The following is a 14,922-nucleotide window of genomic DNA, read 5'->3' on the forward strand; positions in this document are numbered from 1 at the left end:
CACCTCCTCCCTTGTTAGAGTCTATATATATATATTTTTGTTTGTGTGTGTGTGAAACTAAACTTTCCTCAATTTTCTTGAGAGAAAAACACACTTAGGATAAAACAGATTATATATGTCAAACCATATTCTAAATTTCTCTGATGTAGAAGATAAAAATGAAGAGCTAAATCACTTTCTCCAGAAGACGGCACGTGACGGTGACCTCGAGTCGGGTGTAAACTCTCCTGCTCCGCTGCGTTCCAGCTCCGTGAGAACAGGGCAGGTTGGCTGAGACAAAGACAACTGCAAGCAAAGCAAACCCAAACCCGTGAAATAAAACCCACACAGGAAACACTGCTTCAAAATTTCTATATTATTTACTTTTAAGCAACAGTCCAGCTTTGTGAAATTACAACACACACTTTAAAGGATGAGATTTTCACCTCATGGTCAAGCACCAGCATGATCATGCACAGCATTGAGTCAGTTGTAAAAAAATGCCCTGTAATTGTTATTTATTGATATGATCCACTCCACCCTTACTGAATAAAGTCTCAATAAATCCCCTCCTCGCATTAGGCCAGGCGGCTCTGGTCATCAGCCCTCTATTTGGCACATACCCTGCTCCATAGTAGCCCAGTATTAGGATTTATTTTGTTTTAAAGGCAGCATGGTGTACACTAACCACTTTATGATTTATATGGCACAGCAGGGCTCAAGGCATTTACCACATGCAGTCAATGAAGCCTTTTAGATCCCCAAATCCCACATGTGGAGGAAGGGATTGCTCTTGCTGATTGTTTGCTGGCCAGTTTAACTGGGATTCTAGACCCTTGTAAAGCTAAGGGGTTCTAAAAAAAAACCAAACAACCAAAGTCTCGGTACAAAAACCCTCTAAGCACACTTAAAACCAATCTACTCTCCTCTGAATGACATTACTATACTTCATAAAGCTTTCCCTCAAGTCTATCACTAGAAAACACTCATGTCACTTCCAGTAGATCTGGGGGAAACACAGGACAGAAGTGGAAAAAAACCCTTGATCTCAAAAAAAGATGGAGTACATAAAGTGCTTCTTTAATGAAAGAAATTCGAGATGTACAGTCAGGCTCAAGTTGTGCAGTTCACAAGCATGGGGGAAAGAAACAGACACGAGTTCAGAACAGTCAGGAAGGGAAAGGTTTAACCGAGGACTAGGCTGGACTTGCCACCGGGTGGATTTCTCCTGGACGGTGCAGGTGCTGGTGCTACTGGGCTGGGAACAGGTGCAGCAGGCAGGGATTTTTCTTCATTCTGACCTGGGGTAGCTTCTACATCAGCCTCAGTGTTTTCTAGAAGAAAAGAAGCTTTTAAAGTGTTTGAAGTGGATGATGAAAGCCAGCTGTTTCGCTGGCTCAGACAGAAGCTCAGCTCCTGTCCGTTCTCCCCGGGCAGGCCAGACCGCAGCCCTCAGAAGTGTTTTTCAGATGAACTCTGATCCCTTGTGCCGCTCAGTTCCAGGCACTCCAGAGCCACATCGACTCAGCTGCTATTAGGGGACACCAGCAATTCTTTTTTAATGCTGATGACAAGCAGCTTAAGTCTGGTACACATTATTAGTCAGCATATGACTATGACAACTTAGACTCAAGTCTGAGCAGGTGCCGGAAACCAAATCACAGAAGCACCAGCGCTTGTAAGCAAGAACTCAGATTTAAATTACCTTTCCAATTTCATAACTAGAGGGAAAAGGATCTGACAGACACTTCTGAGGCTTCACAGAGAAGACTTCGGGAACAGCCATGCATGGGTAGGCTCCGATTGTGCATTCCCGGGAAGGCACATGACAGTTTAATCTATTTTAAATACTTCTGAAGTGAAGACAGGACACACAAGGAATTCTTCACAGGAAGCACTTTAGATACTGTAGCAAATAATTATGTATGTCTACCTCTACTACAACCTTCTGCTCTTTTCATTTCAAGGACACGATTCAAGATGTTTCCCATTCTCTCTCTGATGATATTCAACATTTTGCTGGCATCTCCCAACATTTCAGACAACTTTCGGTAATAAGACACGAGGCAGATTTTGGAAGTTAATTGCTGTGCAGAGCTGAACAAGACTTGCACGGTTTAGGTGTCAGGGTTTTATTTCCCCCAGATGCGTTATGTTGTACTTACATAAAGATTATTCTGCCACCTTTTACCTGCCTATCTTGTTCGAGTCCTTCCACAGATTTTCTCACCATCAGCACATTTGGCTACTTGAAAGAGCTAATATCACCAACAAAACTGGAAACTTCACCGTTCATTACTTTTTCCAGCTCACAGATGAGGGTGTTGAATAGAAGCAGTCACAGCATCACTTACCACGGCTCATTTTTTCCAACCTGAAAAGCAATCACTAAACCCTACCCTTTTGCTTCCTATTCTTCAGCTAGCTTCCTACACACAGGAGCAGCTTTGCTCCAGTCCTCTGGCAACGCATTTATTGTTTTTAAATAAACTTTGATACAGAATTTTATCAGAAACACTGAAAACCCAACCGTGTCCACCGAACCCCCGTATCCATGCTTACAAACAACTCCAGCAGCTTTGTACAGTCTCCATGCGATCCGAAATAATTCGTAATAGATTCATCAACCCCCAGGCACATCTGAACAAAAGTTACTACAAAGTTTGAAGCTTGAAGTTTCTGTAGCTCGTTGTACCAGCGCCTGCTTACTCAGCGTGTTGAGAAGCACGGCCGTGCCCGCTGTTCCGACGGGGCTGAATGCTCCATTGTCTGAGCCCAGTGCTGCACGGTGCCCAGGGCCATGAGCTGGCCACCAAACGCCAGACTCCACCTTCCTTTGGGGAAGTTTCTACAGCATTTAGATGCTCATGTAGCCAGCTGATACACACATTAGAAATTCCCAAATAATCAAGGTATACGTAAACTTGCTAACCTAATAAAGCGGTAAATGCTACAGGATCACATCAAATGTTAAAGTCTTCCCTTTAACAGAAAGGGTATAGTCTCTGAAACCATTTTCAACTGAGTATACTGCAAACTATTGGAGAGTTGGATGCACAGAAAGGAGCTACAGCTTCCAAACGGGACACGAGAACACTGCTGCAAAAGGAACAAGTCTTCTTCCCCTAGACAGGCATGGTTATGTACATATGTATACCCCAACTGACACTGACTTGGGTTTTTATAAGCAGTTACATACAGAAAATAATTCCCAAATTCAAAAGAATAAACATTTAAGAATCTAGTTATGCTGTGCACTTGTAAGCAGGTGGTTTTTACTGGAAGGTGTATTCATTCAGCCCCTTTCAAGCCCCACAACATCAAGTACAAACGCACATGTGGGGTGTTCAGCAGCTCATGTCTGCCACCTCACGCAGCAGGAACACCTAGTGCAGCAGGGACACGGCCAGCTCAGTACAACTCCATGCTCCATCAAGCTCTGATACCCCAAAGCTATCAACAGTAGAAAGTGATTTCACAATTTGTCAAGATTCGCAGGTATCTCTCACACACACCATTTCCAGGAAGCGTTAACTTTCTACTCCCTGAGTACCACCAGTGGAAACTTAACGTTCAAATATTTGCCAGTCATTTCTATTTCAGCTTGGCCATCTCCAAAAATTTAATTCAGTCGTGGCCACAACAGTAAACAACCCCAGTTACCTTCCAGTAACACTTTGTTTTTTTAAACCAACTCCCAGCACACCTTTACTTGGTACTTGATAAGAACTTCCTTCACTACCAGAAACAAACCAAAAGCCAACAAATCTGACCTCTGTGAAAAGGGGAACTTGTTCTAAGTCAGGAATATCATTTTGTACTTTTCAGGCAGCCCTATTTCTGCTTCCTCCCATCCCACCTCTTGTTGCCGGCTCTCAGCCGAGCCCATGCTGAGCTGGTTTAAACAAGCTGGTTTAAACAGGAGAAGCAGCAGAGCCCTTAGATCCGTTTACTTGTGTTATCAAACCACATCCTCCTACTCAAGGCATAAACTGCAAATGCCTACAGTGCTAATTAAGCTCAGACAGGCATGGGAAAGAAATACTGAAGAAGCCTGTATAGTTTGATTAGAAGCAACCTGCTAAAGAAGTGGGACTTATTTTTGGAACAGATACCAGTTAGAGGTAGTTAAAAACATTCTGGAAAAACTCTCTCCCCCCCAGCAGAAGTCTTTTCAGGCCATGGAACTGCTAATGGCTTCAGTGATCTCCCACAACTCTCAGGTGTTGAAAGCAGCACTTAGAAAGCACCCAGTCAACATACACATTCCTCTCATCAGGAAGGAAGCTATTCTTAAGGGGAATCTCACAAAGGAGAGATTTCCAGCCTCAGAGCTAGAAAAAACACTTCAAGGTTAGCATGCATGCTGCTGGAGGAAATGCCTCTGTTTACATCAAATTTGCAGTATGCAGATGAACTTCCTTGGCAAAAAATCAGCATTTAAAAAGCAACAGGAACTTAAAAGCAAGTTAATGCAGACACCTGCGGATGCAGTAGCTGGATTTGATTTTTCTGTGTTTGCTGTAGAAGACAGTAGGAAAGAAGTAAATAGCTGAACTAAAATCAAGTTTACTGTACTATTTAATTATAAGTGACCATAACAGCAGTAGAGTCTTTCAATCACTGCATCCACCTTGCCTTTTAGTACTTAAATCTCGACACCAAGTGCTGCTGGCAAAATAAATGAGAAGGACTGTTCTCATTTTTAACCTGATGACTAAAAGGCACTCTGCCATTTCATGCCATATCCACATTTCCACTGAAGAAGTCAGGTCACATTATTGATTTGATGCATTTAAGGGACAATCCCAAGCTCTCTCCTAATACACAGCCATTTACAGATACTACATCACCTTCCATTTCAAGAACCCAACTGCAAAAGGCTTTTACTAGAAGAGTCTGAAGGAGTTACTCACCAGAAGTTTCACCACCACCATCTCCTCCCTAGAAGAGAGAGAAACGCATTATGTCTCACACTTCCCCATGTATTTTCCCCCCCATCGAGAGGGTACCCAACACTCCACATATGACCACGGCAGCTGGGCACAACGCTCCATCTAGCAACACTTTGAGTGGCAAACCTGACAAAGTACTTTTAGACCAGCAACAGGCTCTTAGGGCAGGTTTCAGAGGGCTGTGGTGGGTTCTCATACGTATTTCTACAGACTAATATTGTGGGTTTGTAAGCACAAATTCTTATGGAGTGACTAATATAATTTCATCAACTGTTTATTTACCTAATGTACTTCTAAAAGTTTAAACAGACAGATACTACGGAAGGAATCCTGACGGCCTGTAACCTGCGGCATATTTGTTATTCCCGCACTGTGAAGGAGGTGGGTGGGCAAGACCACTTTATCACATCCTACATCAGGCAGCACTGACAGTAACCAGAACACTGTCAGTGCTGAGCAGTAGTGACAAGAAAGCTGTACTGTCAACAATTAGCAATAATTCAGTATCCCCTCCTTTCTACCAAGCCACTCTTTCCAACACAAAACATTTATCTGTTAGCAAGGCCAAGTGCATTTGTTCTATCCCAGATATTTAACTGCACTTGTGAAACACAGATCAATTTTTTTTCAATGCTGCTGATAAAGTTTCCTTCACTACATAAACAGCTAAACATGCTTTTCATACTGAATCTGTTCAGAGGCTGCAACTTGACACAAAGATATAGAAAGTCTCCCAGCAGCAGCGAAAGCTCCTCAATGGCATGAGGTTTTATCAACTTCCACAGATTTTACATTGTGAATTATATAGTGAAACTGCAGTCATCAGGATATAAATGCACAGAAACTCACACAAATATATCACCCAGAATCTCAGGCTGGGCTACAATGCACTAGTTCCTCCTCTTACTGGTTGCAGCTCTAACTACTGCATAAAATTTAAGTATTCCCCATTGGAAGAATCTGTTTGCAAAGTTAAGAACCACAGTATTTAACACAATTAAGTAGAAAATAGAATTAGAGTAAGCAGTTTTCTGTGGCAGCAGCTATAAATTTAATCTCGCTTATATACGCTAAATTGGAACAAGACATTTTCTGGGAAGAACAGTTTTGTGGCTTGAAACGCCTATTAATAACAGAAATGGGTTGTGATGTTTGATGACAATTACAAAAATAAAACTTGCTGTTTATAACCCATGAGGCAGAAGATCAATGATTTACCTACCTGGTTCTTTTCAGAAAACCTAAAGCTGGAGAGCTTTAAAGAACAAGGTTTCTTTTTTCCCCTCTAGAATTTGTTTATGAAAGTGAAGTCTACCCCAGGTTCCTCTTTTTCAAAGTTCAGAGGAATTACTTTACTACCCTTCATCCTGTTTTTAAATGTAATCATACATTCCACATTAACACTACAAATCATGCTCCGTATTGCTTCCAAGTAGACAGTTTCTATAGAAAGTAACACCCACGGTGGCATTATTAAAAACAGTAACAGAAATAAAACAAGCATTTGTGCTACTGGGGTAAGTAACTTGTTGGGATGTGAAACCAAATCCTTAGTGAGATCCACACAGTTTGTTGTAGGTAAGTATTGTGTAAAATCTGTTAAAACACACAATTGCACACATGGCTGAATGGAGATTTCACACCACTTCATTACAGTCTCGTCAAGAAGAGTTAAGAGCTCTAGGAAGTGGTGCTTTTACAAAAATCCAGCCCTTCATCAACATGCTCTAAGACTATCACATGGAAAAGGAACCCTCAGGAAAGAACAGATTCGAGAATGAGGTTTCAAATCGTACAATGCTTACAACTGTGGGAATGTGGGTGATAAAGCAGCCACACATGGAGTGTGAATCGTCCCATTATCTGGCTCTTCATAATACTTAATGTACTGACCTTGGGATCTACAAAGTCTCCACAGTTTGCATCAGCTGAGTTTCTTCTTTGCGGTCCAGACGATTCGCAGCCGTCTCTGACTTCACCTGGTTTCTTAGTCCCTACAAGCAGAGGTTGATTCAAGACAAACTTACTGGGAAAGCAGATCATAAACAGTCAGGGATTTGGGGGAGTCTGGGTGGTTTGGTTTGGGGTTTTTTTTGGGCTGTGTGTGGTGGCATCTTTTTTGTTTTAGTTTGTTTTTTAGATGTTTGTTTGTTTTTTAATTAAAGCGTTACCATTCTAAGAAGTCCTGGTCTTTCAGATAAAAACTCACAAGTTACTGTCTTACAACAGCTTCTCATGCCGCTGAGGGCGTCATTGGAACAGATGGAAACAAGGGTCCCAAGGCCATCTACACTGGGACTCCTCCACCGAAATGGAAGCTTAATTCCAGCTGTGAGTACAACACAAAGCTAAACTTCCTTGGAATTATCCAGACCAATCAATGCTGCTACAAATACTAAGACACAAGTTTGCCTTACTCTGGCTCGATTAACTTGGAGAAATAGCATCCAAAATACAATTCTCTTAGCTATCTGCTTGCAACACATCCAAGACCAGCAGCTGCAGGCTGATGTTATAGAAAAAATGCATTAACGCATGTCAGCAGATCTGGAAACAGAGCACTACGTTCTTACCCGATGATTTAGCCCAGGAAGGTGGGTTTTCTTCAGGAGTTCCAAAGATGCTGGATGCCATTTTGTTCCTTCGCACAGGTTGTTCTTTTGGTTCATCAAAACCCAAGGAAAAGTTGGACCCGCCACCAGGAGGACGCAGCACTCTGGAGATTAAGAGAGAGAGTTTTACAACCTTGCATATACCATTACTAAGCTGCGTTCCAGCATATAAAACAAGACTAATAAGCCCAGAGATCATCGTTGGCTCTTGCAATAGGCAGTCACACAACATAAACTCTGTCCAAATGGAAACTATGCAAGATGACTGTATTATACATTGACTTTTAACAAACTGCACAGACTGTCATGTCTTTGGCACATAATTTGAACTAGACACATAAGCTGCCTGCCAGCACTCAGTCCAGGCACCGTATCTCCTCTTCAGCGACACTTACAAAAATAAAATGCTCCTGCTCTCTACTTGTGCCCTGGCTTCACTTGGTGTCAACAAGAGCTGTTGCTACCAGCCTTCAGTCTGAGTCACAAAATAAAATGATGTGGACATGTCACATTTCAGCTTTTTTAAGAGAACCCTGTGAAGGTGAACATTCATCTTCAAACTAGGAGCACAACAAAGACTAAAGTTTGGCATATAAGTACCAGTTGCATCACTGATGATGGGGGCTACAGCCTTTATCTAGATTTGCTTCAGTGAAAAGACACTCAATCCTGCAGCATGGTACTGAATTGGGCTTAAAAGATGCAATGAAATGGTTTTAAATTAGACTGTTATTAGGAGACACACACGTACAAAGCTCCAGATGTATAACCTGAATCTAACAATCTTCTATCAGACAGACACAAGAGATGCCTGCCTGGTACTTCCTGAGCTATATTATAATCTGCTTTCCAACTTGCAGAAATCAACCAAAATTAACAGCAGCAAAATGAATCTCGAAACGTAAATTCCTTCAGATCTTATTTTCTTAAGCGTGAGATCTTTTCAAGGCTGATGTGTTAGCTGGAGGAACCCAACAAAAGCTAGGAGAGTAAAAATGGTCATACGAGAACTGCACCACCACCCAGAAAGATGCAAGTACACCCACAGAACTGGGTTTTCAAGACATCCAGCACTCTGAAGACCAAAACAAGCTAGGAAAGGTGCACACTTTATCTGTTTTTCAAATAATTTAATAAATTAGAGTTTCACAACAGAAAACAGTGCACAGTTTGTTAAACACACCAAACCTAGGGATCCAACACAAAGAACACGTCTCGTTTTATAATGTCATCACCATCAGCAATAGCACCAAGATCTTTGGAGACTTTGTGCCTGTTACATTCCAGATGCAACACAGAACTCCAGTTTACAGAGCTCAAACAACAGCAAGAAAAATTCACAAAGGTGTTTGGTGTGGACATTTAGCGTTACTTGACTAGCATACTACTTTTCCTTACAAAATTCTTCTGCAAAGTTCTAATTACTAATACGCAGCTGCTAATGGGAGGATCCCAGTAGACTGTATCATATGTTTTAAGAATCCATTTTTATGACTTGCTTTGACTCCTTTCTGAATTAAGAGATATGGTACAATGGTCTTTAATAATTTCATTATCCTTTTTCTCAGAGGAAACATTCTGGAATAGGAGGTTTATTTTCTTAGTTACATCTGTTGCACTTACTAATCTGAAGAACACTCTGTTCAAAGGAATGCTTGCTCCCACATCTTAGATCACCTTTATTTTACCAGAGCAGTGAAACCAGTACTCCAGTTTCCACTGACAGTCTTAATGAAATTAACAGATGAGGTAACTGAAGAAAAAAAGCCACCACTCAAACTGTTAAAATTCCCTCTTATCAACCTTAGCTAGAGGTTGACAGATTTTATTAGATGCCTCTCACAGCCCTGAAGTGATGTAACATGGTTATCAAAGCCATATTTAACATTTCAAGCAATGAACTCTCTTAAAATCGCACCCAATACCCAGTGATGCATACTGAAAATTCAGCCACAGCTCCATCCAGGAAGCACTCTTGTAAATGGTTCGGGTTTGGGGTTTTTTTGTTGTTGTTATTGTTGGTTGGTTGGGTTTTTTTGCTTTGTTTGAAAACGCACCTCGAAAAGCCAAACGCAAGCAGGAAGCATCTGCTTTGTCAGGCCAAAACCTTACAGAAAAAGGACATGATAGCTTGAAAATAAAAAAAAAGACACGATCCTCTGCACGCTAGCTGTTACTCCTGCAGAAACGTGGGTGCCCGACAAAGTGCCGTGGTGCATCTCTCCCAGACGTACCTGCCAAGTTTTCTTTGTTTCGAGACAGGCTGCGCCTTCCTCCCCCCTCCACCCTTCCCAGCCCCGTTCCCCCCCGGGAGCGCGGCCGAGGCCCCGCCGCAGGGTCAGAGCCGGGGGAAGGGCCGCCCGCGCCGGTCACCGAACCGGCCGCGCCGGGCAGGGCGAGGGGCCGGCGGCCGCCCAGCGCAGCGGCGTGCGGAACGCGACCTGCCCGCGGGGAGCGGCCCGGCTAGACCCGCGGGCTCCCGGCGGAGCGAGCAGGTGGGGAGGCCGGAGAGAGCAGACAATAGAGCCCGCTCGGCCCCACCCAGAACGCGGCAGCCCCCGGCGCTGCTCCGCCGGGCCAAGGGCTAAAGGCGGTGTGAGCAGCCGCGGGGAGGGAAAGGTGGCGGGGAGAGGAGGGCAGCAGGGGTGCGGTGTTCCCCCCTCCCCACCCGCGATGTGGCTGCGTGGCCGCGTAGCGAGTCGCCTCCCTTCTTTGTTCGCAGGAGGCAGGGACGCACACGCACACCCGAGCAGCCCGGGGTGGGTCTCGCCAGCTCCCACCCCTGCAGCTCCCACGCCCCCCTCCCCCGGGCAGCTGCGGCAGGGCACGGCCACGGCCACGGCCTGGCCCCCCCCGGCCGCCCCCTCAGCACCACTCCCCGCCGGCAGCGCAGCTGACGAGCCCACAGCCAGCCCGCTGCCCCCGGGTGGGTGCGGCCGCAACCGCCGCCTCCTGCCGACTCGCCCGGCAAACGGTGAAAACCAACCGCACAACCGGCCGGCGCTCGCAGCTTCACCCTGGCACCGCGCCCCGCGTCCCGCCACCCCACCCTCAGAGCCGCTCCGGGCAGCCCCGGCCAGGTCCCCGGGCCCTGAGACGAGGGGGAGTGACAGCCCCGCCGCGAACGCCCTCAGCGCCACCACCCTGATGGTCCCAACGGCCCCCGAGCCGCCGTTCCCCGCCGGACCTGGAGCTGTTCCTGCCACTGGGGTCCATGCCCGAAAAGGTGGTTGTGGTGGTCATGGCGGCAGGGAAGGAGGAGGTGGTCGAAGGGGAAAGGGCTCCTTTGAGAGGCCAACGGGGAGTGACGGTCCCGGGATCGGAGCTCCCTCTCCCTCCCTGCCTCTCCCTGCTGCTGCCGGTGACAACTGCAGCCGCCGCCCGCACCGGCCGCGCCTTTTATACCCAACTTAAGGCCCGCCCCCTAGCGGCTTTTTCATTGGATGGTTTAAACCCAACCCTGAGTTTCTATTCGATAGCATCCTGCCACTCTGCCCTTTGGCCCGCCTCACCGCCTACTCTGAGGCGCCGTAAAAGCTCATTGGTGGAGCAATACGTCTGCTCTGCGGTGATTTGCTGTACCGAGGTGGCGGCGCCTTTTGTTGGTGATTGGCGGGAGGCCTGTCGCTCATATCCGATGAGCTGTGATTGGCTTAGTCACACATGAGGCGAGACAAAAGTCTCGGTGCCGCTTCCCTTGTGAGGGGTTGAGACCCCCCGGGACGGCAGGGTCCCTGTGAGGGGAATCCGGGCGAGACGGTAGGCCCCACCGCCCCACCCATCTCCCTTCCTCGCAAACACCCCTTCATGGCATCCATGTGCCCCGTAACGCCTCTATGGACATCACCTCAAGTACCATGAAACCCCCAAGCACCCAACTTGGCCATGCCTGAGGCCATGGTGGGAGGTGGCCCAGCCCATACCTGCCTTGTAGTTGCCTCAGAACATGTCATGGCGCAACTCCAAAATACACGGTTGAACAATAAATAGGCACGGGAGGTGTTTGCACAAGGCCACTGCAATGTTAGAGGCTCCAGTGAGGACAGAGAAACATCCCATGGCCTGCACACAGGGGCCGCTGCAGCAGGGACGGCGTGAAACACCTTGAAGCAGGACAATAAAATAACTTGCGATATCAAACGATTTTGGAGCAGTGGATTATTCCATGCAAGGACCAGGACATCTACAGTAAGTGGAGAACAACACCCAGCAACACTGCTCACCTGTGTCTTAAGAGCACAAGGCTGAAACTCGTGTCGTGTATCTTTCCCCAAGTGCCAGCAAAACACTCATACAGCACAATTTAAATCACTAAATGCTGTCTGTTGACCTGTCAAATCCACCTTTGATTTGGTGACTGGGAGCTTCCTGAACTCCCTGCAAGTTTCAGACACACCGATGCTTCCCTGATCACCACGACTTCCACTGCAAATGCTATTTTAATTAGTACTTGTGCAAAAGAGGGAAAGAGAAAACAAGACCTCTGTTTTATCCATCCTTCCCACCTTGCACTAATAACAGCCCTTAGCACCTCCAAAACACTTTTTCTGTAGAAAAATGTTTCTTTTTGGTCTGTAAAATGTGATCTTTGTTTGTGCTGCTTCACTTTATGTACAACACGGGGTCAAGTGTTGGAATTATCGCCAGCCTTAGCACTAGCACAGAGCCAAACTGCTGAAACCACAGTAACAGGCGCACAGTATTTTAGTTTTTCTAACCTAGGATCTATTAAAAATTGTTTAAATATAAGCCCCAACCAGTATTTAGGTCCCCAGGGAATCTTCTGTTGCATCACATCTTTCTAGAGGTAGGTTAAAGGGAAATTGTAAGTAACACGACACAGTTGTATTCATTCTGTTATCCCGTAGGCCTGGGCATTAAGAAGTCAAATGATACCTATTTGCATACAGGTAAGTGTCTGCTCTCGCGGGAGCTTTCAGAAGTATTTTGTCATTTAAATGCTCTTTATTCAAACCCACATGATTTGACTCTTAAATCCGCACCCCTGAGACATATGGAGCCATTTTAAAGACAAGATGAAGAAAAACCCGTTCCCTCTGACAAAGCTAGTTTTAACATTCTAAATCTAAATCATTTTAAATTCTAAATCTTCCATATTTCCAAGGGACCCCACTGGTCTCTCAAAAGTCCTGAATGCAAGGTAATTTTTAAATAAAAGCTGCTTTGCTGCTTATTTACCCATAACAAGATGAATGGGTTTATGAAGACTGCTACAGAAACTGGGCTCACGATCCTTCCCAGGACAATGACATCTGACCACAACAATTCTCAACAGCTGTTTGAAAAAACTCAATACACCAAACAATTCCACCTGTTGTTGAAATTCGTCCAGCAATGAATGCAAAAAGCATCTGGAAGTCTGAACAAGACTGCAGGAAATGCACGGGTTAGGCAAGGAGAGATACCATTGGTTTGAGAAAGGCCTCAGCTTGGCCATCCTCCCGTGACCAAGGGTTTCTTCTTCTCGCTGGTCTTTGCTATTTATGGCAGTCACAAAGCATGTTGTTTATTCCAAGCACATCATACAAAAAAGAAGTTTTGACTCAGTCTTGTCTTCTTCCCCCAATTCATTCACAGCTGAAGCTAAAAAGCAGCAGCTAATAAATAATCCTTGTTACAGCTGGATTTGCTGCTGTCAAAGACTGTGAAGGGATGCACGGTGGAGGTTCAGTGGAAGACTGGAATCCAAAAGATTCACCAGTTTGTCCTACCGAGCAGATGCTGTATGTTGTGAGAGTTGGGAAAGTTGCTTTGGTGCCTCTCTGCACCTTCAGAGGAAGTTCCCATTTGGGAAGAAGGTTTCAATCATGATGTCCAGACTCAAAGCTGCAGAGATGTAGTTCTGAACAACATAAAAAGTAAAGTGGTGAATTTATGGTGCTGTTCTCTGTGCATGCAGCATCATCAGCATACTCCAAAACATTGCTCCTTGGTGGAAAAAAAAGCCAAGCATCACTGGAAGGGAAAGTCACTGTCCCGGCAGAGTCCTCACCGAGCTTCTCTCGTTCCACTTTTCTTGTCCAGGTTTGCTTAAACTGTTTTTTTAAGCGATTCTTCAAGAGCCCTTGCAGGGCACCACATGTTCTTTGATGAGATCTACAACTGCATGCCAAAAGGGGGGATCTAAGCCACCAAAACCAGCACAAAATTAATTGCAGTGTCCCTTGTGTCAATGTCCCCCCCTGGAGAACAGTCCTTTTCGAAGAAGAAACAATCTATTTACTATTTATTTGGTCTTCCACAACCTTACTCTTTTCCCGGTGCTCCAAAGTCATCCTCATATCAGGATTAATTGTTAAGATCTACAACTCTTCCCACAGTCCCCATTCCCACTGCAGGTCCTTGCCAACTCGTACACTTCTGTCATCTTTCTACTGACTCTCATCGCTTCCAGGATCTCTGCTGAGAGCCACCCGCTTCGTGGCAGCACCACCAGCCCCACCTCACCCCTCCCATGTGAACTGAAATTCCTCAGGGATAGAGAAAAACTCTTCCCAAGGGGACTAAAATCACTTCATAAACCAGCAGGTCCTCCCAGCATCTCCATGGCAGAGCACGGCCACGGTGCCAGTGAAGAAACCAGGAAACCTCTGTCCTTAAGCATCTTGAAAGCCAACCAAAAACTGCAAACAGGGTTCAAAATCCAGCCTTCCATCTCCCATTTCTCCTACACCCTAACCACCAGGGAGAAGTGCTGTACCACCAATTCATTCTGACACTAAGTACAAAAAAGCAAAATCAATTAAGAGGATTAAATTATTCACTATCCAAACACATTCAGTTTGGCAACCGGTTAAGAGCCAGAATTAACAACCCTCAATAATCCAGAAAATGAAATATATTAGATTACAGTGATAATATAATTAAGAATAATTCGAGTTATTTAAATGCTTTCAGGTCGACTCGTTAGTCCACAACAGTCCACACCAGCTGATAACAAGCTTACTGAGAAGCAGACACAATCTAAAACTCTAATAAAAATATTTCAATGTATTGTTCACTTTCAATTTAATAGATGATGATCAAGGAAGCATCTATTTTTCATTTTTAGCTTTGAAAACAAAATTGCTATTCCTTAGAAATTAAATTCTTTCCAACTGGCTGAAGTATAGAAAGCACTATTTCTGTCAGCCGGTCATGTTATACCTTTTCATTAATGTTGCAGTAACGGTCACAATAGAACCAGGATCCAACACACAAACAACAGCACTTTTGTTACAGTCTGACTCAGAAGTAATGAAGGTCCTACAAAAGAATATTATTGTGAGAAAATAATCTGGTTTTGGCTATAACCTTTGCAGAGATGCTCTGTTTTGATATTGCAGTTATCTCGCAGCAGCAATTATCTTTGCACT

The 14,922-nt window shown here is 44.9% G+C and overlaps 1 protein-coding gene across 1 annotated transcript; it reads right to left on the minus strand.

Annotated features, from left to right (window-relative positions):
* Positions 1 to 340: 340 nt before the first annotated feature.
* JPT1 (Jupiter microtubule associated homolog 1) lies at positions 341 to 10,968 on the minus strand. The gene is made up of 5 exons (XM_065034081.1): positions 10,734 to 10,968; positions 7,508 to 7,650; positions 6,828 to 6,928; positions 4,896 to 4,923; positions 341 to 1,313 (listed from the first exon to the last, which is right to left on the minus strand). The coding sequence occupies exons 1-5, from the start codon at positions 10,787 to 10,789 to the stop codon at positions 1,165 to 1,167; spliced, it is 477 nt and encodes a 158-aa protein (XP_064890153.1). The 5' UTR covers positions 10,790 to 10,968; the 3' UTR covers positions 341 to 1,164.
* Positions 10,969 to 14,922: the final 3,954 nt, after the last annotated feature.

This window comes from Columba livia, chromosome 18, assembly GCF_036013475.1.
Source record: "Columba livia isolate bColLiv1 breed racing homer chromosome 18, bColLiv1.pat.W.v2, whole genome shotgun sequence".
Taxonomy (NCBI): Eukaryota; Metazoa; Chordata; class Aves; order Columbiformes; family Columbidae; genus Columba; species Columba livia.